This window comes from Mugil cephalus, chromosome 7 (assembly GCF_022458985.1).
Source record: "Mugil cephalus isolate CIBA_MC_2020 chromosome 7, CIBA_Mcephalus_1.1, whole genome shotgun sequence".
NCBI lineage: Eukaryota > Metazoa > Chordata > Actinopteri > Mugiliformes > Mugilidae > Mugil > Mugil cephalus.
In genome coordinates, this window is record NC_061776.1 from 12,776,499 (window position 1) to 12,802,853 (window position 26,355).

Genomic DNA, 26,355 nt, shown 5'->3' on the forward strand with positions numbered 1-26,355 from the left:
TCCTGGAATATCTTTTTGGCTGATTGTAGTATGTTGTAGCATGTTTTCATGGTGATTTGAAACAAAATCAAAGCGCACTTACTCCTTGCTTGCATGCGTATGTGTATGCGCTGCCCATTGCTGAAGTACATGACGTCTTCAGATGGCTTCGGATGTGAGTGGCTGTGAGAGTCTGCTGCTGTGTTTGGTTGCGGTATGATTTAAGCTACAGCAGTGTAAGCTGGTTGAAATGCTAAACAAAATATCAGTCTAATATTTTGGGTTGGTCATGCGTGTGTTTTGGTGGCTTTTGGTTTAAAACCAATCGGCTGTATCTGGCAACGCAGCTTTCTAAAATGTTAGCTTCCACGGCTTCACCACACCAATGACAGTGATTTGCTGACAGCTTAGCTGATGTTTCCAACTGTGTTCACAACTTCCCATGCTGTAATCATGTCATGTCCTGGTTCATCTGGAAAATGTGAAATTTAACTTTTGCTTTGCTTTACACCTAACTCCTGAGTTGGTGTAATATTTGGACTTTTTAGCTGCCGAATGTGACACAACAGCTGGTCGCTAACATTGTCTGAAAGTGAGCTGATGGAAACACTTAATATGCCTGAAGAAGCTCTATTGGTTCATCACTATGAACTTTCGACATGTGCTTTCTGAGGGTGTCTGGTAACAGGATGTTGGATGTTAGTGGGTCCTATGGGTTGAGAGGAGGGGCCTCTGTGGATCATCCCACAGATACTTGATCAGTCTGGGATCTAGTGAATTTGAAGTTGTTCCTAAACTGTTTTTGTGTGGCTGCTGCCATCAAGAGCGTAGACTGTATAGTAATTTATTTTAGCAGCTTTAAAGGCAATATCTTAAGGTTATGTGACAGTACTCAACCCTCCTATTCTCCAGCAACAACACTGAAGCTACAAGGCCTTCCTTGATGTGACTAGTTCCCATTCTTGTTTGTAATAATATTCACTCCTCATCTAGTTGAATATGAGTGCCCAATGCCTCAAAGCAGGCTTATTGCTTGTAGTTTATTGGAGAGTTTATTTGGAAGATGTATTTACTTGTAATGCCAGCTGCTCTACATGTTAGTCACCAACAACAGGCAAAACGATGCCAAGAAAAGAGTGAGTGAATAATGCAGGTAATTCCAAATGGTTCACGTTATTTTCTATCTGTTCAAATCATGCATCTCTTTAAGTGATTTCGGCGTCACAACATTGGCCACACAACCGCGGAGCCAAATCAATTCATGACAACACTGATCTGAGCAATATCTCACGTATCGCAAATGCATCATTGTCAGTGTGATGATTAACCCTCATTAGTTGGAAGGCCGCCAGCCTCATTCTCTCATACTGTGGATCAAGGAGGCCGTGATGGGCCCTCAAATTGAGAAACTGTGATTCATATTAAATTAATCACATAAACCCCTTCCCGTTATCATTTATGTGACGAATTGCTTCCAGCTTGACTGTGAACGCCCTTCACATGAGACGTCTTAAGTACTTTCACCGATACTCGTGCAGTTTGATTGTTCTATTAATCCTAAAAATCTTTGACATAATTTAACATGATGTGCTTATTTGTCATTTGCATGCATAAAACACCTACAGTTTATTCTATATGGGCAGAGAGAATCTTTTTTTCTCTCTGTTGCATTCTTTACAGAAATAGGCTAAACGTACAAAAAACCTTGACAGAACAATAGTAAGAAAACTTGGTGAGAAGCCAGATGAGACGGAAGACACGGAACGGTTTTGTGGCTCTAAATAAAACCTTAGACTTGAGTGTGTCCTACTTAGAGGAAATACATGTACATGTTGCATTAACACATCTGATGACACAGTTTCAGCTGTGACACAATAAGGTCCAGGGTTCGTTAAGTAGTGGAGATCATTACCGTTAATTAAACTGTTAATGTTGGAGATGATGATTCCACAAACACATTTTCCGATAGAAATTAATTTGGGCTGCAATCAAAGTCCTCCTCCTCCTCCTCCAAGACAAACGGGGATATATGTGGTTTTCTCTCCTGTGTGATCCATTTCTCCACCTGGCAGTGAGATGCTACTCTCTGCATTCACATCATCATCTGCCCTCCTCACCAAGAATTAGCCCTTCATCACTCAAACCGTCCCAAATGCCCGAGTGCTGAAGTTTTATCTGCATTTTCTCTCAGGTTTGTTAAAACCTTTTGCATCATTATATCTAGGCTAACATTATAGCATTGCCTTTTTAAATGAGCAGTCGCTGGTGACAATTTCCTATTAATTAAGTGATTTCACCATATCGTTCTTCTAAATGGCTCAGCATTCATTTCATCCGTAGATCCGTGTGAAGTCATCCTTCACTGCCAGCTCCTAGTGACTCCCCTCTTCCCTTCAGTGGATCTATAGATTTTCTCCAAATGATAAATTGGACACAGGGAGCCACTGAGGTGTGACCAGGTGCCAAAGGAGTATAGCTTTTTCTTTTAAATGGGCCTAATTATTCTCAAGACCTTTAGAGCTGTTTGGATAAGCACTAATAACATTTCGTGGGATGTAATGTTACAAAAATCAATGGGTGAAAGGTATTAGTGAATTAAACTTGGTTGAATTTTTAACAAAGTGCACCTCCTCGGCAACGGAAACTATTTTATTTCAAATAAAACAGTCACGTTTGGAAGCTTGAAAGTTGCATCAGTGTTTGTTTTGTTGTTGGCTTTCTCTCCTCTGATTGAAGAAATGCACGCATTCTGTCCCATCCATCACCTTCACCCCTCCCCTCTCTCTCTCCAAACCCAGAAACGAGGAGCGATTAATTTCAAGCCCATTCTCTTCTGTGGCACCGTGGTGGGCAGAAACTTGTGCGGCTGACTTTGTGTTGCATGCTCGTAACGCAGACACCACTTTTTTTTTCCTTTCCTCCCCACAAGAAATTATTTCGCTGTTTTTCCTCGCGGGAAAGTGATGATGAACCAGTCGGACGGATTCTGCAGCGCATAAAAAGTTGTGGATGGTTCCTTTTACGCGCAGACATTTAAAAGACTATTTTAACTACAGAAGTTGCGGTACTGTACAAGAGCAGGTCAGATTCTTCACTCTGCAAAAATATCGCCCACAAGCAGGCTGGACGACCATCCACTCGGAAGAACACCGCGAATCCGCAAAGCGCAGATGATCGCAACTGGTGTTTGTGGCGTCGCGCTGGTGCTGGTGCTGGTGGTTCTTATTCCGGTCGTGGTGAACTCCGCCGGAACTCCCGCGCGCTACGAGATGCTCGGGTCCTGTCAAATGGTGTGTGACTCCCACGGGACCGCGGCCACGGCCACGGCCAAGGCAACGAACCCGGTCAAAGACAACCGTTTGGTCCAGTCGCTTCCCACGTTTATCCAGGGTCCACAGGGAGAGCCTGGGCGCGTCGGAAGGATGGGCCCCAGGGGTCCGATCGGCGAGCCCGGGCCACCTGGACCCGCCGGACCGCCCGGGGAGAGAGGGGCACCTGGCCCTCCGGGTGCGCCCGGGACACCAGGTACAAATGGGCCAAACGGTGCCATCAGCGCAGCCACTTACAACACCGTGCCAAAGATAGCGTTTTATGCAGGACTGAAGAAGCAGCATGAGGGATATGAAGTGCTGAAATTCGACGACGTTGTCACAAATCTCGGAAACCACTATGATCCTTCTACCGGGAAATTCACTTGTTCAATACCAGGGATTTACTTCTTTGTTTACCATGTGCTGATGCGAGGCGGGGATGGAACAAGCATGTGGGCTGATCTCTGCAAAAACAATCAGGTATGACGACTCATAACTTCTTTCTTATGCCACGATTTAATTACTTTGAGCTTCACTCTTTAAACTTTGTTTATGATACGCTTCTAAATTGAAAGGATTGATTAGCAAATGTTTACTTTTTTTTGCATTTTTACGCACAAGTTGTGCCCAAAAAAGTCACTTTTTTATTTTACAGATTACAGAGAAGTTGATTAAAGCCTGAAATAAAAATGAGCTCAGGTGCGACCACTGACGGAGCTGTCCACGGTTCTGATTTCAAAATACAGACACGTTTCACCAGCAGAAATGTCGAATTTGCCTTCCAGGTGAGAGCCAGTGCCATCGCCCAAGACGCAGACCAGAACTACGACTACGCCAGCAACAGCGTTGTCCTTCATCTCGAGCCCGGAGACGAGATTTACATCAAGCTGGACGGCGGAAAGGCGCACGGGGGCAACAACAACAAGTACAGCACCTTCTCCGGCTTCATGTTGTACGCTGATTGATACAAGGAGGAGAACTGCCGAGGAGGGAAGGGGGGGGGAAAGGCTGCTCTGCATATAGCTTCGCTTCACTGCTGTGTTCAGTTCAATGTCAGCTGGATTATTTGAGACAGAGCTCAACGTTTCTTTATTTCAAAAGAATCGAGAAAGATATGGAGGAAGTCGCGCACAAAAAATAAAAAAAACTGTACTTTGCAACAGGAGCAGCTGACAGTATAATTACAAGATAAAAAATAATGAATTTTAATTTATACAGCACAGAGTTGTACCCTTGTCAGATTGATTAGTGTCGCTAGTGCACCCTGAATGAATTGTTCCGCTTTACAAATTAAGTTGGCTGATATATGAAACAAACTATGTGGTAACATATACCGAGTGACCGTAGATTCAAAGTTGAATGTATCGACATTTAGCACTCAATTATAGATGCTAATAATATACTCACATAACTAAAAGTGTTGTTAGTCCATTTGTGTGCTTTATTTCTCCAAAGATATGCCATAAACGTTGCGTTTGGGTGGAAATGTTAAAAGCCGTTGTTATGCATGTTTCTAAAAAAAAAATCAACATTTCAACACTGTGGAGCAAAAAGAGACATCTGTATAAAAAAAAGAAAAGAAAAAGAGGGCAGTTCTAGTGTTCATGCTGAAGCGTTATGACAAAAATATTATCACTGTAGCTCATTTTTCTTGTGTGTATCAACATGGCATCTGGTTGGGGCAACAGGGTGGTCTGGTGGTTTAGTCACCGCCACAAAACTGGACAGTCACGCAGTCAGATATGTTTCCTCGACAACATTCAGCAATCTGCTCGCCGATTACCGAGCTCCCTCCAGAGAAGACGGCGGGTTAAAATGTAAAATGAAATCCTCTGACTCACTTTGTAATCCTCTTAAGAAGATTAATCAAAGTTATAGAGTTGTTCGCCCGTGCACAGTCAGCTGTGGCGATCATGCCATTGATCATGTGGCGAAATCACTCTGTGAGGCCACCTGTTCCCAGATGAGAGGATAACATGTCCTTCATCCGGTCCTGCCAGCCAGCCAGCCAGCCTCCCATAGACTCACAGACACCCACTGAGGGGCAACAGGACAACTCATCTAACACCGCCGCATTGTGTCGGGAGCAGAGCAGCATACTGATTACCAACACGCTCGTTATTTCCCTTCCATGAAACGTGTTGGCAGAAATGTCACAAAACCAAGAAAGCAACGTTGACATTGAAATTAAAAAATCAATTAGCACCATATTTGTGAGCACCGCTGTAGACTCCCCAGAGAATGGAACTATTTCTCTTGGATTGTAATCACACCTCTGCAGACAAGCAAAGGCTATTTTTTCGTGGCAAACGTGGGGCTGAAACAAACCTGCTAATGAAATGCACTGCGATCCTGCAAGGCTCCTTCAAAGAATTTGCTTAAAGATTGAATAATTCATAATCAGGAGAACAGAAATAGGTGGATTATTGCTTAAAATCACATCAATAAATGAGTGTTGTGATTATTGCAAAGATATCCAAGCATTCATTGTGAGGTGTTGAGTTCTGATTGATAAAGCTACGTCACAACGAATTCTTCGCCTTTGTTTGCGTTACTTGTTTCTTTAAATTCATTTGAAGGTCAACCAGCGTTTTGGATTGTCAATAAGGATCTTATCCACCTGGTGCTGTGAGAAGCCCCTCATCAGCATCTTGGGCACGATGTTCTTCAGGATGTGAGAGTAGCCGTGGCCGCCGTACTTGGTCAGGCGGTTCTTGGTGTGGATGTCGTGCGCGATCACGATCTTGTCCTCGTAGCCCTCCTTCACCAGAAACCCCAAGCTGTGTACGAGCAGGGGAAAGTGTGAAAAACCAGGCGCCTCAAATGTAACATGAAAGCCAACTGTATCATCATGTTGTTAAATCCGTGTTAATGCTGGTACAGACGAACATATGATCAGAAAACTACACGTGTTACTCAACACAATCGTGCTCTTTGAATTACATTAATAGATTCTCTCCAAAGACAGCTTAGTCACAATGTTCAGATTTAATTTTTAAAACAAAGTTACTTACGCCTTCACCCTCTGGCTGTCACTGGGCATGTCTATGTCCAGATTAAAAGGGTAGTTCAGCATCTCCGTTCCAAACAGGTCATACTCCAGGTAACTCCCCAGCTTAGCAAACTCCAGGAGATCACCCTCTTCGAATATAGTCCTGCAAGAAGGAACAACAAAGCACTTCAGTGTGGCATCAGCACAATATTTGATATTGAATTGATGTTTTTTTTGCATGTTCTCAATGCAAGTCTGAAAGATGAAGCCAAGATCAGTCAGCATGTTTGATTTTCATTCATTCCAATGTGCATCAATTAGGCTGAATATCTTTGTTTAAAATAATCCCAAAGTTGCGCCATATTTAATATCCTCCCCCTTGTTTACACTTGTTTACACTCTGTAAACAACATCCGTCTGCAGCAGACTAGCAGTTTGACCTGTCACAGTAGGAAAAGCCCAGGTGTATAAATAATGGCGTCCCAGTAAGACATGACAGTGAATCAGAATGGCCGAAAGCAAGACCTCTCCTCGGTGGAATAAAGCCTGATACGCCTGTCTGCTGATGTCTATTGTGATAAAAAGGTCTAAGAACACTTTCTCAGTAAGCACCAGAATCAGCTCATAAAAGGCTTTTCTGTGAAGTTATATGTTTAAAATCTAGTTTGAATCATCTGTACAACAGAATAACTGACCAATCATTCAGATGCTTGTTGTTGGGACAATACTGACAATAATGTCTTTTTCCTAATAAACATCAGAGAGAGGAAATAATAGCCTACCCTATTACAGATTATCAGGGACTTCTCACCTGTCCAGGTGAGACATAACGGTTTTGCCGATGTCACCACCGGCCTCCTGGAGAATCCGAACAACTTCAGCCGGAGCGTCGGCGCTCCTGCCGGGATGGATGATAACGGGGCAGCCCAGCTGAGCCTGAGCGTGAGCTGTGGCCCTCAGCACCTTCGTCTCGCTCTCTGTGATTGGCCAGCTGGTGCCGATCTCGCCAATCACGCCGCAGCGGATGTCTGTGCCGTCAGCGCCGTGCAGCACCTCGCTGATGATGATGTCTGTGAGCTGCCGGAGCAGAAACGAGGAGTTAAAGATGGGTTAAAGTATAAAAATCACATGTTACAGTATTTACAATGAAAGCCTTGTCTCAATTATTATACATATTAAAATGATGTGATGCACACGAACAGAGCATTTGTCAGGTTTAACTTGTCTCTGAATATATGAAGAGCACACGTGGATTCTCAGTGCACCACAACCAAAAGACTCGATGGGAGAAATTCATTCAGATCAATCAGAAGATACAGAAGAGATCCTAAACACGGCCAAGTGAATAGAATAAATTCTTACACTCCTCCTCTTATGAGACACAAAGTGGCCAACGACAGATACACACATACTGTAAAAGTTAAATGGTCAATGGTGCTGCTTTTATATAGCGCTTTTCTACCTATTCAAAGGTACTCAAAGCGTTTTTACAGTCAGAGACACATCCACCCATTCGCTCACACAAGCACAAACACATTCACACACCAGTGCCAGTTGCACTGGGAGCAACGGGGGGTTCAGTGTCTTGCTCAAGGACACTTCGGCATATGACACACTCCAGGGATCGAACTGCTAACCCTTCAATTCGTGGACAACCAGCTCTACCTACTGAGCCAGTTCAGATGATTTACTTTAAACTGCTTGAACAAAAGTGTTAGTGCTTCAAACTGGACCACACCTGCTCCACACTCATTTTCTTGGTAGCCTCAGTGTGGGTGCAGTCCACATAGTAGCCTGCCCCAGCGATGATGTGGACCCCGGTGTCCTTCGCCAGCTGCAGCAGGGTGGGGAGGTCCCGGTTGACGCCCGTGGTGGTGTTCTCCACAATCGTGCCCCCGCCGGCCTTCCTGTAGGCCAGCAGCTCGTCCCGCACAGCGCTGGTCTCCTGCTGCAGCAGCAGGTTCTCGTGGCAGTTGTAAGGGTTTTGTCTCAGCCAGTGCATGTGCTGCATCTGGAAAGGGTTCTCGGCCACCGCCTCGTCACCTTGGGGAGGAGGGATGTAGATGCAATTGGAGCTCATGGCGCTCAGGTGCTCGTGGGTCATGGTGCGGCCCAGCTGATCTGGATCCACCAGACCCAGGACCGTCTGGACCTTCCCACTCAGCGCTGACATGACTCTGATCAGTGTTGATCTGTGTGTCACAAAGTATTAATCTATGAAGAGCAGTGAGGCAGATCAGAGCAGGGAAAGCTTCTGCAGTCCTGTGCAGCTTCTGCAGTCCTGTGCGGTACCGTTACATATTAGACGAGGGCTGACAAGGCTGTGTGTATTAAAAGAGTCTAACTACTCATTGACCAGACAGCGCAAGCAGCAGAGCAAACTTTGGACTGTAAAACACTGCATAGTCCGGATCCTTAATTAATCAAACCCCGTGTCAGTCTAAAAGCTGCATTCCTTTCATCACTATATGCTCTATTTTGCAGGGAAAAAAAGTAAGTGAGAAAGCATATGCAGCCTGGTAATCGTTATGTTACAACTGTGCTAGTGCAAAGTGAAACTTAACAACCAGCCGAAAACAATGTGCAATGAGGTCAGAGCTGCAGCATTAGCAGGAGGGGACTTAAAGTTCCATCAGGGTAAGTCCTGAAATGTATGTACACTGTCGAAATACTGTTTGCTGACCTTGTTTCTTATGTCCACTTCCACACTTGTCTGCACAGACAGACGGACAGACAGACAGACAGCTGCTCCTTGGATTAACTGCTACGCGTCGCGGGGAGTCAGCCATCGCGAGAAACCACGAGACTTTGACCCTGACTGGCGATTCGGCTCTGATGAAAACCTGAAAGCAGCAATGTCAACAAACCAAATTTAGTGGTTTAAATACAACAATCCTCGATGTTTGCTCCGGCATTTACAAAATATGCAAGCGTTTATAATTTAAAAGTTGGTTTGTCAAGAAAAAACACGAGAAAACACGAGATAACACTGTTTGTATTTGTAAGGAAAGAAAGAAAAAAAGTAAAAAAAAATATATATATATATGTGTGTGTGTGACGGATCACATCTATCTGTGAGATGCAGCTCCACTACTGTTGCTCCTACAGACCTCAGACATCGACCAGGTGGATTATGGGGTGTTTTATTACAGCTCTTCTCATGGTGGAGTCGTCTTTTCTCTGCAACACAGCACACAGCACCACAGTGGTGAGGGGAAGTTAGCGTCACAGTCTCAGGACAATCTGAATGACACCACAGTGGAGTTCTCTTTTCTCTGTGCAGCAATTAACAGTAAAATAAAAAATACAGAAATCTGTGGATATAAAATAAAAATAAAAGTGACATCCTAGTGTGATCGTATAGTGTATGTTGTTACTGCACAAATCATAATCCCCACACAACCATTATGTGTCAATCATAAGTGGCTCATTAACATTAAATTCAGAGGTAGATAACAAATGTGAGCCTTTATCTGGACAATTAAAAAGGCTGCTCACAGACTGGTACACACACAAAAAAAGGAGAAAAGTAGTAGTCTATGTCATACCTGTTTTCTTTTTCCTTCTTTTCTAATATTTTTTTACGTGTGACTACTGCACTGACATTTGCACTTTGTTTTATATATTTGTATTTATTCTTTTAATTGAGATGCCACAATTTATTTGTGTTATTCAAAATCAATGTTTTGACTGTATTTGAAACTTTTCAATAAAGTTTGGAGAGAAAAAAAAAAACAACAATAAAAAAAACACCGAACACAAGGGAAAACATTTAAGCTAGTTTAGCCTAAACATAATTTTACGCTCTAATAAGTCACAGTAATTGCTCAAAACTGTTAGCATAGGCCACAGTGAGCACTTGACAAGGTAAAATATAAAGTATAAACATCTGGAACATTAAAGAAAATAATTAAATATCCCGGACCGTAAGAGGACGTCTTACCACAGTGGAGTCCGCTTTCCTCTGTGCAGTACCCGCACCAACCACTGCGCCAGAAATGGCGCTATTGCACCTTTTTCTGACATAATTTAACTGGCATAGATTTACTCCGTTACATATATCCACAAAACCTTCTGAAAGAGTGACCCAGAAGAGTTTCCTAGCTGGTAACACGTGACTATAGTAGCGATTAAAAACTATTTTAATTGACTGTTTTATATAATTAATATGATAAACTTATGTTGTATTAGTTGCACATTCCCCTGCTGTGAGATACAGAGGATCATCTTATCTTATCTTATCTTATCTTATCTTATCTTATCTTATCTTATCTTATCTTATCTTATCTTATCTTATTAACCTCTTCTAAAACTTGAGTTATTAATGATTAATAAACTGGTTTAACCACAAAAGATTTAATAGCTTTACTCACACCATCACAATAAGACACGTGGAGATGATGCAAGTTCTCGGAGACAGACGGCGACTCTTTCTGTTTGCTCTCCTCCCAGCAGATGGTCCCCACAGCAGCGTTTGGTCCGCTGTTGCGGGGACCTGCCCTGTGAAGCACCCACCATCCCTGCCCATCTACAGCAGGACCCATGACATCTGTCTGTCAGCAAGATGACTATTCTATGGAGCAGAACAATAAACATATGGGACCGTGTTCTGATTTCGTGTTCAAAATAGATTAATGTCCATTGTCCTTTTTGTCTGAGAGAAACGTCGTTCTCGGGCCTAGTGTGTCTCCAAGACATGGATGATTATTCATGTGTTTTTTTTATGTCATCCCTTCTGGACCACTGTGACTCTTCCTTGACTTGTTTGATAGAGTCGTTGTTGTTGTAAGTTATGCCTTCTAAACTTCAGATTTTGTCTCTTTCTTTTTTTTTTTTTTTCTTGATGTCTTGCTTTTTTCCTTCGTGACACTTGACCTTAAAATGTGCTGCATAAATAAATGTTTCTGAGCAGGGTGCTTGTTTTGACACGGGGGCCCTCCGCAAAGCCGACCCTTTAAAATCATAACAAACTAATGAGAGCGCACAGATCACGGGAAGCCAAAGGAAAATCGCTGCTAATATATTAAAAACAATCAAGCAACACTACTGACAATAAGCTGACAAACTAAATCAATACAGTCAGCCACTGGTGACAGCAACAAATGGGAGGAATAAAAAATCATGCGAGGCACCAGGGATTCCAAATGAATTCGCAGACACCGAAATTATACCGAGGGGTTTGGAGCGTTGTTACTCATAAACCCAGGGTATCGTGCCACTCCGGGGTTCCTCATTAGTGACAAGAGAAGATGTCACCTCCCATTCATCTGTGTGTTTCAGACGGACGCCGCCGCCGCGGGGAGAAGAGACGGATGACCAACATCAGCTCCCCTGTGTGGTCACGCCTCTTGAGACACAACTCAGCCATTCACAAGAACGTGAAGTGTGATAAAGCGTTCGATTTAGCCCGGGATAATTTACCCTCCGATTGATTGTCCATCATTAACATCTAAATAAACATCAGATTTGAAAAAGGGGAATTTATTCACGGCCTGGCCTAGATGTCCTAAGCTCCCATGTTGGATTTCACTGTTATTTGCATCTACATTCGGATGGACGCTGTTTGCAACTAAAAGAAAATGAGTCTGAATGTTTCTGTGACTGAAAAACGTCACAACAGGATGTTAAGTTTAGATTTTTGGGAGAAAGAATCCCTTAAGTGTTGTTGTCTGGTGCCCTCTGCAGACAGAGAGGAGGCAACATACTTCAAACACTTTTATGTGGAGCAAAACGTGATTTCAAACAAAATACTTTTGTGATTAAAAAGATCATTTAAATTGACTGACAGCACCCACGTCCCACTTGACTGAGGGTTACATGAATGACAATAAAAGGCAGGAGCAGTTGACTTTGGTGTCCCCCTTATTGTTTCCGCTCTTTACCTCATCTTCATGCTCCCAGTCCGAGGCCTGGAGCATCGAGCAACAATAGGATAGTTTGTTTCAAGAAATAACAGCGAGAGATAATGAATTATGGGAACAATGAACCGTGATGAAGCCCAAACTTCGCCCTCTAGCAAAAGGAGTGCTTAAACGGAAGCATGTGTTTCATAGTGACACACAAACAGGAAAATGTGATCAACACTTTAATTTAATTCAGTTTTATTCAGTCAGACTCTGGGAGCATGTGGATTCAATCTGCTTGTGAAAGACATTTGTGTTTATGCCTTACTAACGTACATTTATATATGAAATGAAACGTCTGCTACAAGGAAAAAGCAGTCAGCTTTAAGAAGGCTTGTAGTTTTAAAACACATACAATAAAATAAAAAAATTTATAAAATCAAAGTATATGAACATCAGCAGACTCACACAGTATATTCTTATTATACTCTAGAATATCTTTCCAAAGCTGTGAATTTTAATAGGCTGCTCTGGCGGTAACCACTTATAAGACTTCCTGCAAAACTATTAAAATGTGGCTGCAGGGATTTGTTCTCATTAAACTAAAAGGAGCACCAGTGAGATCGGACCGGCGTGTACCTGTTAAGACCTGGCTCACAACTCGCTTCACAGTTTGCTCTAAATGTATTACAGTAGATGAGTATCCTTCTAGGCTATGAACACAGCTCTTTCTTCATGGACCGTGCCTTTACATACAGTCTAGGTGGACATGAAACAGGGCCTTTGTCAAACTGTGACCTCAGAGTTCATCACCGAAAACATTGCTAAGTTTTCCCATAAGTGGAACTAAGGAGGCCAACCCAAAGAAAGAACCATGCATATTTGGAAAAGGTGGTTTTTAAGTGTAATGAAGTAAAACAGGCATTTTCAATGGTCAATATGCAGATAAGAAAAAAAATGAATCTGAAAATGGATATGAAACACTTTGATGATCAATCTAGTGTTCAGCGTTGACATTAAAATTAAAAAATCAATTAGCACCATATTTGTGAGCACCGCTGTAGACTCCCCAGAGAATGGAACTATTTCTCTTGGATTGTAATCACACCTCTGCAGACAAGCAAAGGCTATTTTTTTGTGGCAAACGTGGGGCTGAAACAAACCCGCTAATGAAATGCACTGCGATCCTGCAAGGCTCCTTCAAAGAATTTGCTTAAAGATGAAATAATTCATACTTAGGTGAAATTAGCCACTAACTAATAAAGGAGAAAATAAATAAACACTTCAAGGTGGATGAAACAACAACCTGTAATTATTTTCCTGCTTTCCTGGAAGACTTAAGAGCCTTGAAATTGAAGCTAATTCAAAATCACATCAATAAATGAGTGTTGTGATTACTGCAAAGATATCCAAGCATTCATTGTGAGGTGTTGAGTTCTGATTGATAAAGCTACGTCACAACGAATTCTTTGCCTTTGTTTGCTTTATTTATTTCTTTAAATTCATTTGAAGGTCAACCAGCGTTTTGGATTGTCAATAAGGATCTTATCCACCTGGTGCTGTGAGAAGCCCCTCATCAGCATCTTGGGCACGATGTTCTTCAGGATGTGAGAGTAGCCGTGGCCGCCGTACTTGGTCAGGCGGTTCTTGGTGTGGATGTCGTGCGCGATCACGATCTTGTCCTCGTAGCCCTCCTTCACCAGAAACCCCAAGCTGAGTGCGAGCGGGGGAAAAGTGTGAAAAACCAGGCGCCTCAAATGTAACATGAAAGCCAACTGTATCATCATGTTGTTAAATCCGTGTTAATGTTGGTACAGACAAACATATGATAAGAATACTACACGATTTACTTTTAAAACAAAGTTACTTACGCCTTCACCCTCTGGCTGTCACTGGGCATGTCTACGTCCAGCTTATAAGGGTAGTTCAGCATCTCTGTTCCAAACAGGTCGTACTCCAGGTAACTCCCCAGCTTAGCAAACTCGAGGAGATCACCCTCTTCAAATATAGTCCTGCAAGAGGGAAACAGAAAGTTGAATTGATTTTTTTTGCATGTTCTTAAGACAATTTACAAAGATGAAGGCAAAATCAGTCAGAACGTTTGATTTTCATTCACTCCAATGTGCATGTGTAATCCCAATCAAAGTTGCGCCACATTCAATATCCTCCCCGCAAGAAGAATCACCCTTGTTTACATTCTGTAAACAACATGCGTCTGCAGCAGACTCTGCAGTTTGACCTGTCACAGTAGGAAAAGCCCAGGTGTATAAATAATGGCGTCCCAGTAAGACATGACAGTGAATCAGAATGGCCGAAAGCAAGACCTCTCCTCAGTGGAATAAAGCCTGATACGCCTGTCTGCTGATGTCTGCTGTGATAAAAAAGGTCTATGAACACTTTCTCAGTAAGCACCAGAATCAGCTCATAAAAGGCTTTTCTGTGAAGTTATATGTTTAAAATCTAGTTTGAACAATCTGTACAATAGAATAACTGACCAGTACTGATGATAATGTCTTTTTCCTAATAAACATCAGAGAGAGGAAATAATAGCCTACCCTATTACAGATTATCAGGGACTTCTCACCTGTCCAGGTGAGACATAACAGTTTTGCTGATGTCACCACCTGCCTCCTGGAGAATCCGAACAACTTCAGCCGGAGCGTCGGCGCTCCTGCCGGGATGGATGATAACGGGGCAGCCCAGCTGAGCCTGAGCGTGAGCTGTGGCCCTCAGCACCTTCGTCTCGCTCTCTGTGATTGGCCAGCCGGTGCCGATCTCGCCAATCACGCCGCAGCGGATGTCTGTGCCGTCAGCGCCGTGCAGCACCTCGCTGATGATGATGTCTGTGAGCTGCCGGAAAAGAAACAAGGAGTTAAAGATGGGTTAAAGTATAAAAATCACATGTTACAGTAATTACAATGAAAGTCTTTTCTCAATTCCTCTGTTTCCTTTAAAATGATGTTTAACTTCTAAATAATAATCTCTAAATATATGCAGAGCACACGTGGATTCTCAGTGCACCACAACAAAAAGACTCGTTGGGAGAAATTCATTCAGATCAATCAGAAGATACAGAAGACATCCTAAACACGGCCAAGTGAATAGAATAAATTCTTACACTCCTCCTCTTATGAGACACAAAGTGGCCAACGACAGATACACACATACTGTAAAAGTTAAATCGTTTACTTTAAATTGCTTGAACAAAAGTGTGTGTGCTTCAAACTGGACCACACCTGCTCCACACTCATTTTCTTGGTAGCCTCAGTGTGGGTGCAGTCCACATAATAGCCTGCCCCAGCGATGATGTGGACCCCGGTGTCCTTCGCCAGCTGCAGCAGGACGGGCAGGTCCCGGTCGATGCCCGTGGTGGTGTTCTCCACCATCGCGCCCCCGCCGGCCTTCCTGTAGGCCAGCAGCTCGTCCCGCACGGCGCTGGTCTCCTGCTGCAGCAGCAGGTTCTCGTGGCAGCTGTAGGGGTTTTGCCTCAGCCAGTGCATGTGCTGCATCTGGAAAGGGTTCTCGGCCACCGCCTCATCACCTTGGGGAGGTGGGAAGTAGCAGCACTCGAAGGTCATGGTCAGGTGCTCGTGGGTCATGGTGCGGCCCAGCTGATCTGGATCCACCAGACCCAGGACCGTCTGGACCTTCCCACTCAGCGCTGACATGACTCTGATCAGTGTTGATCTGTGTGTCACAAAGTATTAATCTATGAAGAGCAGTGAGGCAGATCAGAGCAGGGAAAGCTTCTGCAGTCCTGTGCAGCTTCTGCAGTCCTGTGCAGCTTCTGCAGTCCTGTGCGGTACCGTTACATATTAGACGAGGGCTGACGAGGGCTGTGTGCATTAAAAGAGTCTAACTACTCATTGACCAGACAGCGCAAGCAGCAGAGCAAACTTTGGACTGTAAAACACTGCACAGTCCGGATCCTTAATTAATCAAACCCCGTGTCAGTCTAAAAGCTGCATTCCTTTCATCACCATATGCTTTATTTTGCAGGAAAAAAAAGTAAGTGAGAAAGCATATGCAGCCTGGTAATCGTTACGTTACAACTGTGCTAGTGCAAAGTGAAACTTAACAACCAGCCGAAAACAATGTGCAATGAGGTCAGAGCTGCAGCATTAGCAGGAGGGGACTTAAAGTTCCATCAGGGTAAGTCCTGAAATGTATGTACACTGTCGAAATACTGTTTGCTGACCTTGTTTCTTATGTCCACTTCCACCGCTCGCCGAGCACAGACGGACAGACAGACAGACAGACAGACAGCTGCTCCTTCGGATTAGCTGCTACACGTCGCGGGGAGTCAGTCATCGCGAGAAACCACGAGACTTTGACCCTGACTGGCGATTCGGCTCTGATGGAACCTGAAAGCAGCAATGTCAACAAACCAAATTTAGTGGTTGAAATACAACAATCCTCGCTCTAATCCAACTTTAAGAAGGCTTGTAGTTTTAAAACACATACAAAATAATAATAATAATAATAATAATAATAATAATAATAATAATAATAATAATAATAATAATAATTCTAAGTATGTGAACATCAGCAGACTCACACAGTATATTCTTATTATACTCTAGAATATCTTTCCAAAGCTGCGACTTTTAATAGGCTGCTCTGGCGGTAACCACTTATAAGACTTCCTGCAAAACTATTAAAACGTGGCTGCAGGAAATTGTTCTAATTAAACTAATAGGAGCACCAGTGTGATCGGACCGGCATGTACCTGTTAAGAACTGGCTCACAACTTGGTCACAGTTTGCTCTAAATGTATTACAGTAGATGAGTATCCTTCTAGGCTATGAACACAGCTCTTTCTTCATGGACTGTGCCTTTACATACAGTCTAGGTGGACTTGAAACAGGGCCTTTGTCAAACTGTGACCTCAGAGTTCATCACTGAAAACATTGCTAAGTTTTCCCATAGGTGGAACTGAGGAGGCCAACCCAAAGAAAGAACCATGCATATTTGGAAAGACTGGTAATGAAGTAAAACAGGCATTTTCAATGATCAATATGCAGATAAGAAAAAACTTGAAACTGAAAATGGATATGAAACAATTTGATGACCAATCTAGTGTTCTTTATTTTAAAAGAAATATAAATAACCTAAATATATTAAGTACATTCACCGGTCAGCAAAAAACAAATACATATATTGAATATATATATTAAGATGATTATTGTGTATAAGTGTATATATTTATTAAAAAATAATCAGTATATTAATCATTAATACAAATACTGTAATGGCTGATAACTAACTAGTAAATTATTGTATTAGCATTAATATTAAGACAGCTGGAATAATGCCATTTTCATATATATATAAACATATATTTTTAAAGTTCTTAAAGTGTAGGACGACACTAGTTTCCACCTTGAATCCCAGTCGGGTGATGTGAAAGGTGCCGTAAAGTTCATGTGAACTGTCATGTAAATCACTTTACCACGGCTCCACATGACAAGCCATTGGCGCCTTTTGTTGCAGTCTCTCTATTTAACCCCTACCTCTAGAGACACTCAGTCAGTACGAGGATTAGACTTCACCATGGCTTTGAGGACTCTGATTGTGGCGTGCGCTGTCTTGATGGGAATGAGCCTGATTGCTAGTGGCAAACCAGGTGAAACGCACGGCTTGTGCAAAATTGTCTGGTAAGAGTTCATTTATCTGTGGGACTTATGGTTTGTTAGTTTACTTTTTTGAGCACAGTCTCTAACACCCAGAGGAGGTGATATGGATACATAATGGTACATTTTGTTTGCAGGTTATTTGGTGTCCCATGTGATCAAGTCAACATGGCCATTGTGACTCAAATTAAAGCAATGGGCTCATACGAGGTGAGACGTTTATCACTGCAGAATTCTACGTATTTGTTTTAGGGGCTGAACTGACCACTCTATATCTCCACTCCAGCTCGCCTCAGCTACTCCAGTTCTAATTGAGGCCAACCACACTTCTGCAATGGATCAGGTTGAAATTGTCAACTTCACCATGAGCGCCACAGCTATGAGTCTGGGCTGCCATGTTGAGGTAATACACAGTACATATATACATATATGTATATCCAGCTATAGAAAGTGTGATTTGAAGATTACTCTTAATGAAAATATTGGCACAAAATGCAAAATATGTATAATTTTTTTCCCCCAGGGTTCATCTGTGTCTGCATTTTGGGCTAGTTTGTTTGATAATGGCACCAATTACTGTAACCTCCACAATGTCATTCAAGGTAAGTACTTTATTTCCACATTCCTTAAGCTTGAGCAAAACCTTGCAATTGGAATCGAAACTGAATTCCTTCACCTCATTCGTATTTACCTTCGTGTTTCCTGTTTGAACAGGAAGTGGACTCAGCACAGCTCCAGGCTACTATGAATACTCTAATGACTGGTTTTGCCTTGGATATGGACTTTCTACCTGCAAGTGAACGCGCTTTCTGACGTGTGTGTTGCTGAAATTTTTATACTGTCATGCGATATAAGAAAGTCATTTATAAAATGAAAGTTATGTTTGTTGGTTCAGGTTTTGTGGGCATGACATGTACAATGAATCCTTTGTCCAGATGCACAGCTTTCGGACTGGTTTGCATTTCAATTGACTGGATCTGCTGTGGTTTAAAGAAATGAAATAAAAAAGGCAAGGTATGAACTTTGTTGTGACTTTTTTTCAGAACACAGTGCAGACTTAGACTTAGATGAACTTTATTGATCCACAATGGAAATTTGCTTGGTCACAGTAGCTCAGTTGCACATAAAAAAACACTTGTGAAAACGACTTGTAAAAAGAAAAATAGGTATAAGGTAGTAAAACAAATAAAATAGAATAAAATAAAATAAAATAAAATAAAACATTTGATTAAATCACATAGACATTTAAAATGAAATAAAATAAAATAAAAGATAGAAAGCTAACTAAGTTTAACTTTATGCATTCTTTTTGGAGATTTTTTTTGTTCAATATATTGACTAAACAGTGTATTTGTATAACTGAATGTGTGACACACTACAAAATGTTGATTATGCAGCCAAAAGAGGATAGATTAAACTCGCTAAAAACCAGTTTAGCTTCATCGCCAGAGAGACAGCCCGCATGTCCACACAATTTTTCCCCGTTATAAAAACGTATACCACTCTGACTACTGCTGTCAGCACGTTGCAGAGACCGTTGAAGCTACTGTCAAGAAACTTGGTGAATGTGAGAACAACAGACTGAATCTGTTTCACACGAGAAATATAAAATATTATGTGGCGTCCTCTCGGTTTAGAACGGACGAGCGCAATGACGCGTCGACCCAGGGAGTCTTGAAGGTGAATTCTGAGCTGCCAACATGGAGGTTGTCTAGGGGAAGTGGCTGGACAGATGACTAAAATAGCAGCATAATGAATTCACATATATACGGCTGAAACTGCAGTCCTGTAAGGGAAGCTCTGCATGAATCACCACGCATCGTACAAGAAGCTTGTTGTACGTAAGTTTGTTCACAAGAGTTAAATAATCTATCTATTCCCTCACATTCAGCCGTATAATGTTGGAGTTTCCCCCACAGAAGCAGGATGCGGCCGAGACCAGGACTTCACTTCATGCATGTGACATTTTTATAATCAGGAAGAGCTTTTCCTTTCAGGGGTGACACACACTTGGATTATTACACTTGTGCAGTATAGTGATGCAGCGTTTCCTTTGAGTGGAACTGCAATGCATTCCCCAAGCAATGATGAACAACTTCAAGGAGAACAGTTATCAAACTATGCACACATGACAGACATCAGCTACAATTGACTTTACTGCAGACGCCTGCAGAGGAGCAAATGACACAATGAATCTGAAGCCAAATAGACAGAAAGGCTCATCACAAGGCCCAGTATGGTCAATTGAAACTGCATGCACCGTAAGTCACAGCAATTAGAGCTAATGCCTAGTAGTGTGTGTGTGTGTGTGTGTTGCACAATAGACTATTTAACAGGGTAAGAGCAGGGGGTCCGCAACCCCTTGGGGATACCCGGAGGTACTGTAGGGGGGTCACAAAATCATTGGTTAATGTAGAGAATTTTTTTTTTTTAATTTCCCCCCACAAATGTAAATTTAAATACACATTAACACGAATCCAACACATTTTAGTAAAGGAATAAGGGATAACTTAATACTTAATGCAAATTTACAATAATAATATATATTTTTCAATATAACTAGGCCGAGTTTAATATAGAACACAGTATTTCATGTCTTAAAGAGCACGATTTAATGAAAAAACTGAGTTATAGTTACAACAAACATCTGTATAATAAACTTTTTTTATTGTCCAAGATCCAAAAACTGTCCAAGTAACAGATGCGACTGAAGGCGGCAATGATCAAAATAATGATTCATCTCAACACATCTGTTGCCAAATGAAGTAAAAAAAACACCCACAACAACACAAAACAAAAATAACTAAAACACGATTAAGCCCGCGACTGCTGATGAAAATAAAATGAAAGAGAAGGCCCTTGAATTTACCATGTTCTTAACTGGGACACGTCGGTGGTGACATTCACACTCAAGATCCCAAGCTGTGCACGGTTGGAGATAAGTCATCCATCATCCGGCACTTACTTTTGTGCCAGACACAGCGGCTAATGTTCAACTGACTGGAAACACACGGGCGACACGGATCCTCAGTCCTCTGAGAAGAGAGGATCAGATCACACCGTATACTGCTGACAATGAAAACGAAGCTAACTTCCTCCTAGTTACCAAAAGCTAGAATGAATTTATGATGAGTTATTCTTTCAGTTTTTCCCATACTATGCTTTGCTAAGCATCTCAGTATATCCATGAATATGCAATACACTCGACCAAGCTATGTTTCTAAAATAAATACAAAAAATGTTATAAAATCTGAAGATCTGAAGAAAGTCAGACTTTAGACATGTTAGACATTTCTCCATGAATTGGTGCTGAAGTGAGTCCTGCTAGATTTAGAGCATCAAGAGAAATGTATTCATATCATTTATATTCATGCCTCGCACTCAGATGAGAAATGTTATAGAGACTTGTTTGTTCACCTCTCAGCAGGTTGTAGAGGTTGCAGTAGTTGAAGCACTGAGGCTGGTGAATTCGGTAGAAGTGGAGGTCTGCTTTGCTTGACGTACATACTGCACACTTACTGTTTAATTATGTCTGTACTTAAAGATACATGGTAGCCACCAGCCAGGACGATCAGGATCAGTTTGATGGAGATGTTCTCAGTTTGGAGGTCAAAGACGGACACGTGGGTGGTTTTTATAGACACGGGGGCAACTGACAACATTTCTTTATTTCACATCAGTACTCTGTGACACTTTTGTAGTGGTCATTACCGTGAACTCAGGCCTTATTCAGCTTACTACAGTTTTCATTCGTGCTTGAAACAACCTAGTTCTATAGCTGTATCACAAACTGGACTTGTCAACTAAGGTAGACTTTTTCTTACTTTTCCTCTGAGTTGTGTTCCCGGTTATCTTTTATTTTATTTATATTCTAGTTTGGATTTAGGAATAAGAACATGTAAGAACAACAATGAACTGCAAACCTCACCCCTTAATGAGCTCTGTTTAATGACAGGAAACATTGGTCAACACTTGGATTCAGTCGTTTTCTTTCTGCTTAAAAGAGCAGCTGTTGACCTGGTAAATACTACAACAAGACACTCGTGCTAAAAGAATTTCACATGTGTACAGAACAATTTTTTTCTTTCAACTGTTTTTTATTAGAAATGCTCAAACTCTCGTCACGAGGGTACAGTTTATCAAAGCAAACTAAACCTAACATCTCTGGAGCTTGTTAGACTTTGCAGGTGGCCATTCCATATCCCAGACAGGCCCATTCGTTGGTCATCTCAGTGAAGCCTGGTGCTGAGGTGAGTCCACTTGCTAGAATCAGACAAAAGAGAAGAATTAGGTGATTCCACATCGAGGCCTCACACTGAGACAGCACATGTTCTTGTGGTTGGTTTGCTCACCTGACAGAAGGTTGTAGAGGTTGCAGTAGTTGAGACCATCATCAAGAAGACTAGTGAATCCAAGAGAAGAGGACAGAGCCTGGAAAGAGAGGAGAAAGCATTACTTTGATTTCTCTACTTTAAATATTCCAATCTCCTATTCAGTATTTTTACGTAGGTTTTTAATTGTTAATATAGAGGGAATACTTCATATCAGCGTGTTTGATACTCACAAACACACGGCAGCCACCGGTCAGGACGGTGGGGTTCAATGTGATGATGATATTCTCAGCCTGGAGGCCATCGGAGGAAGAGTGGTTGGCTTTGATGCCTAAAGGATTGATTGCTGACACAAGCTGGGAATAGAAAACATTGGACTAAATACATAGTAATCATTTATTTTATGTAAATATTCTGTTATATTTTCTAAGTGGCTCTCACCGTGTACTCAGGACTAAAAGCCTGAATCTGTTGCACCAGTGTGGTGCTGATTTCTGCACAAGGTGTCGCAAAGAGCCTGTGAAGTAAAACAGTTTGAACTCATTAAGAATATGTAGCATTCATTAACTAGAAACGTCAACTCACATTCAAATACAGTGACAGAAAATGGAAAAGAAAAAACTCACCACAGAGTTCTGCAGAAGGCATGATAAGGAGGAGGAGTAGGAACTGGAGCAGGAGCAGCAGCTAAAGAACCAAAGAGTCCTGCAAAGAGAGCGGAGGCCAGCAGCAGAGAGTTCATGGTGAAGTGGAGCAGATTTCTTCCTCTTGTACAGCAGATGGACTGGTCAGTGAGGTTTCTGAGCACAGAACTTGTCATTTTATACTAAGTATCAGGCTTGTCAAGATGCCGTTAGTAAATGTGCTTGAAATTGATTTGAGAGACTTGTATGTCTTGTGGTTACTGTCTGACTTGATGACGGTCTTGTGCTCATTGTCTTCAGTCACACCTCTCTACGCCTCTCAGTTTCAGTGGTCGAGATCTTGATAAAACGGAGGAAATGAACTCATTATAACAGGAAAACACAAAAAAATAATATGAGAACCCATGACCGCTCAGGGCTTCCGTAGTTAAAGGATAATAAAGGATAATTCATTAAATGTAAATATCACACCTTGGGCTCCATGGGGGTCAGTTACCATGGAGAATAATCCGCTGGTTGCTTGTAAGGATGTATTAGCATCTCACACCTTGGGCATCATTGTTACGCTGGATTGGTGGTCGGGTCCCACTGCCACTGGTCAGATGTGTAAGGAGGGACTTATTTTATATACATATATTAAACGTATTATAATTAAATTTATATGTTATATATGATTTAATGTACTTATATTTATATTATATATAATTGTCATTATCATGTCCAATATCACAACTAAGAATGACACACTATCACTATCACAATATGCAATATCACATGTCCTCTTGTGCAATACTACTTTGACACTTTAACTACAATGTCACTTTAATTTTTTTCTTTTTTAACCACGCCTCACTTTATTTATTTTTGATACCATATCTGCTGTTTTAGTTTTTTTTTTCATATTGGTCTTGTTATTATTTTCCACAATCCATTTCTCTTCTGTTACTGGCAGCAGGCCTGCCATTGTACATAATATGCTGTTTGTTTGTTTGTTTTTTGTTTTGTTTTTTTGCCCACTTTTGCAATTTTTATTCTTTTGTTATCTTATTCTCTTGCTCTAATTTTATGTACCGCTCTTCGCCCTCCTAATTGCCCTTCGAGGATAAATAAAGTTTTTTCTGATTCTGATTCAACTAAGAATGACACACTATCACAGCAAAAAACGTTTATTTTGTCACAACAGTGCATTACAAAAAAGTGTATAAAAACATGTATCAATAAAATCAAATTCAATGCAATTTCACACGCTGTTAAAGAAATCACCTCTCTGGTGATGTGTGCTACTTTTTTTTTTTAATTTATCTGCCTGAGGTCTTTGTTGCAGCAGTGCTGATAACTCTCTGCTATAAAGTGGAGGCCAGACAACCCATGCGGACTTTTCATCCAAGATGGCGTCTTTTTCATCTGACATGAGGTCCGTGGCAGCAGTTTTCCATAGATCCTCTTCACCACTATGAACTACACTACCTCTCATTGGCACATTAGATGGAGAGATGCGGCCTTTTACAATTCAATATAACCCACAAGCAATAATGTTTTCTCGCCTTGTTTGTGCATCATAACTGTTGCCGGCATTCTTTTGTGCCTTGTAGTCTCCTCAAAGCTTCCTGTAAAGTGGAAAAATATTAAATTCTAGATAATATAAGAACCGTCATATACAGGATGTCTCAGTCAGACAAACGCAACTTAATGAAATAGTGCAGTTTTCCCACTTTTTGCTCTTTTTTTCTGCGGACTGCAACTGTTTCACCCTGCACTAAGCCTACTCATTAAATTACGCTCTTTTGGTTAAACCGCTGCAGCGAAATTCCCGTTTGGCCTCATTTGGGACGCAGGAGTGATGCTGGCAACGGATTCCCAACTCCGTTTATTGCCGGACAATCACAGGTTTTTTCTGCATGCTATGTTGAAGGTTTAAAAAAACAAACAAAACAAAAGATGAAATGAGTTTTAAACTCCTCTGAGGGTAAAGCCAGAAACGCGCGCCCATTGGTTGTTTTCGGTCACGTGTCGTGGTTACACCGGGCATGCGGGTGCCGGTATAAACAGGAAGTACTTGGCATCTCGCGTGAAACAGTCCAAGCTGAAATGCACATAATATGGTCACGAGTTTCCACAGAAGAGGAAGTCTTTCGTGGTAAAAAGCCTGGCCTCTAAAACAACTGTATTTATACCTTAACATAAGGGTGAGGGCTAGTATGTGTAGAAGATGACAGCAGGGCGTTAAATGGCTGTACTTATTATTCATTCAGTGTTGTTACCACAGCCAAAGTCTCAGCTTAAACATGGTGGTAAATTTAAACATGACGTTTGCATTTATCCACATCAAACCTACTAGTGATTGTCATGAATACCCTGTGATACTACAGAATGTCGTGAAGATCAAAAGAGGGGTGCTCACAGAAAAACATGCACAAAGAGAGCTAATTCAAAGTGCTTTTATTAGCAAATCAAACTCAAATACAACAAATGTAATGCAAAAACATTATTAGGCTTTGCAGGTGGCCTGTCTGTATCCTGGACAGGCCCATTTGTTGGTCTTCTCAGTGAAGCCTGGTGCTGAGGTGAGTCCACTTGCTAGAACCAGAGAAAAAGAGAAGAATTAGGTGATTCCACATCGAAGCCTCACACTGAGACAGTACATGTTCTTGTGGTTGGTTTGCTCACCTGACAGAAGGTTGTAGAGGTTGCAGTAGTTGAGACCACCATCAAGAAGAGTAGTGAGTTCAAGAGAAGTGGACTGAGCCTGGAAAGAGAGGATAAAGCATTACTTTGGTTTCTCTTCCTTAAATATTTCAATCTCTATTTATTATTTTAGCCCGAAGACAAAGAGGATAAAATTTTAATTTTCAATATAAAGGGAATAATTCATATCAACATTTTTGATACTCACAAACACACGGCAGCCACCGTTCAGGACGGTGGGGTTCAAAGCGATGATGATCATCTCAGCCTGGAGGCCACCGGAGGAGGAGTGGTTGGCTTTGATACTCATAGAAGTGGCTACCACAAGCTGGGAATAGAAAACACATAGTATTCATAGTATTCACTTATTTTTTATATCAATATTCTCTTTCATAGTGTCTCTCACCGTGTACTCAGGACTAGATGCCAGAACCTGTTGCACCAGTTTGGTGCTGATTTCTGCACAAGGTGTCGCAAAGAGCCTACGAAGTAAAACAGTTTGAACTCATTAAGAATATGTAGCATTCATTAACTAGAAACCTTAACTCACATTCAAATGCATTGACAGTAAATGGGGGACTCACCATTGAGTTCTGCAAAAGGCATGAGGAGCAGGAGTAGCAGGAGCAGCAGCTAAAGAACCAAAGAGTCCTGCAAAGAGAGCGGAGGCCAGCAGCAGAGAGTTCATGGTGAAGTGGAGCAGATTTCTTCCTCTTGTAGAGCAGATGGAGTGGTAAATGAGTTCTCTCAGTACAGACTTTGTCATTTTATACTAAGTATCAGTCTTGTTATGATGGCGTAGTAAATGTGCTTGAAATTGATTTGCGTGACTTGTGTGTCTTGTGGTTACTGTCTGACTTGATGACGCTCTTGTGCTCATTGTCTTCAGTCACACTTCTCTACGCTAGTTTTAGTGGTTCACATATTTTTAAGTCTC

At 41.7% G+C, this 26,355-nt stretch overlaps 3 protein-coding genes across 4 annotated transcripts; 1 reads left to right on the plus strand and 2 right to left on the minus strand.

Moving 5' to 3' along the window:
• Positions 1 to 2,823: 2,823 nt before the first annotated feature.
• Positions 2,824 to 4,707, plus strand: LOC125010855 (complement C1q-like protein 3). Its single transcript, XM_047589730.1, has 2 exons — positions 2,824 to 3,770; positions 4,076 to 4,707. The coding sequence occupies exons 1-2, from the start codon at positions 3,150 to 3,152 to the stop codon at positions 4,253 to 4,255; spliced, it is 801 nt and encodes a 266-aa protein (XP_047445686.1). The 5' UTR covers positions 2,824 to 3,149; the 3' UTR covers positions 4,256 to 4,707.
• Position 4,708: 1 nt separating this feature from the next.
• On the minus strand, positions 4,709 to 9,097 carry LOC125010853 (phosphotriesterase-related protein-like). 2 transcript variants are annotated; one of them, XM_047589728.1, is made up of 5 exons: positions 8,966 to 9,097; positions 8,021 to 8,474; positions 7,094 to 7,359; positions 6,305 to 6,445; positions 4,709 to 6,070 (listed from the first exon to the last, which is right to left on the minus strand). In XM_047589728.1, exons 2-5 carry the CDS (start codon positions 8,453 to 8,455, stop codon positions 5,860 to 5,862), a joined length of 1,053 nt encoding a protein of 350 aa, XP_047445684.1. In that variant the 5' UTR covers positions 8,456 to 8,474; positions 8,966 to 9,097; the 3' UTR covers positions 4,709 to 5,859. The 2 variants fall into 2 exon arrangements, with proteins under 2 accessions (XP_047445684.1, XP_047445683.1); XM_047589727.1 differs by having other exon boundaries at positions 8,021 to 8,982.
• A 3,269-nt stretch (positions 9,098 to 12,366) lies between these two features.
• Positions 12,367 to 16,460, minus strand: LOC125010854 (phosphotriesterase-related protein). The gene is made up of 5 exons (XM_047589729.1): positions 16,324 to 16,460; positions 15,362 to 15,812; positions 14,710 to 14,975; positions 13,997 to 14,137; positions 12,367 to 13,838 (listed from the first exon to the last, which is right to left on the minus strand). Exons 2-5 carry the CDS (start codon positions 15,791 to 15,793, stop codon positions 13,628 to 13,630), a joined length of 1,050 nt encoding a protein of 349 aa, XP_047445685.1. The 5' UTR covers positions 15,794 to 15,812; positions 16,324 to 16,460; the 3' UTR covers positions 12,367 to 13,627.
• Between the last annotated feature and the right edge of the window lie 9,895 nt (positions 16,461 to 26,355).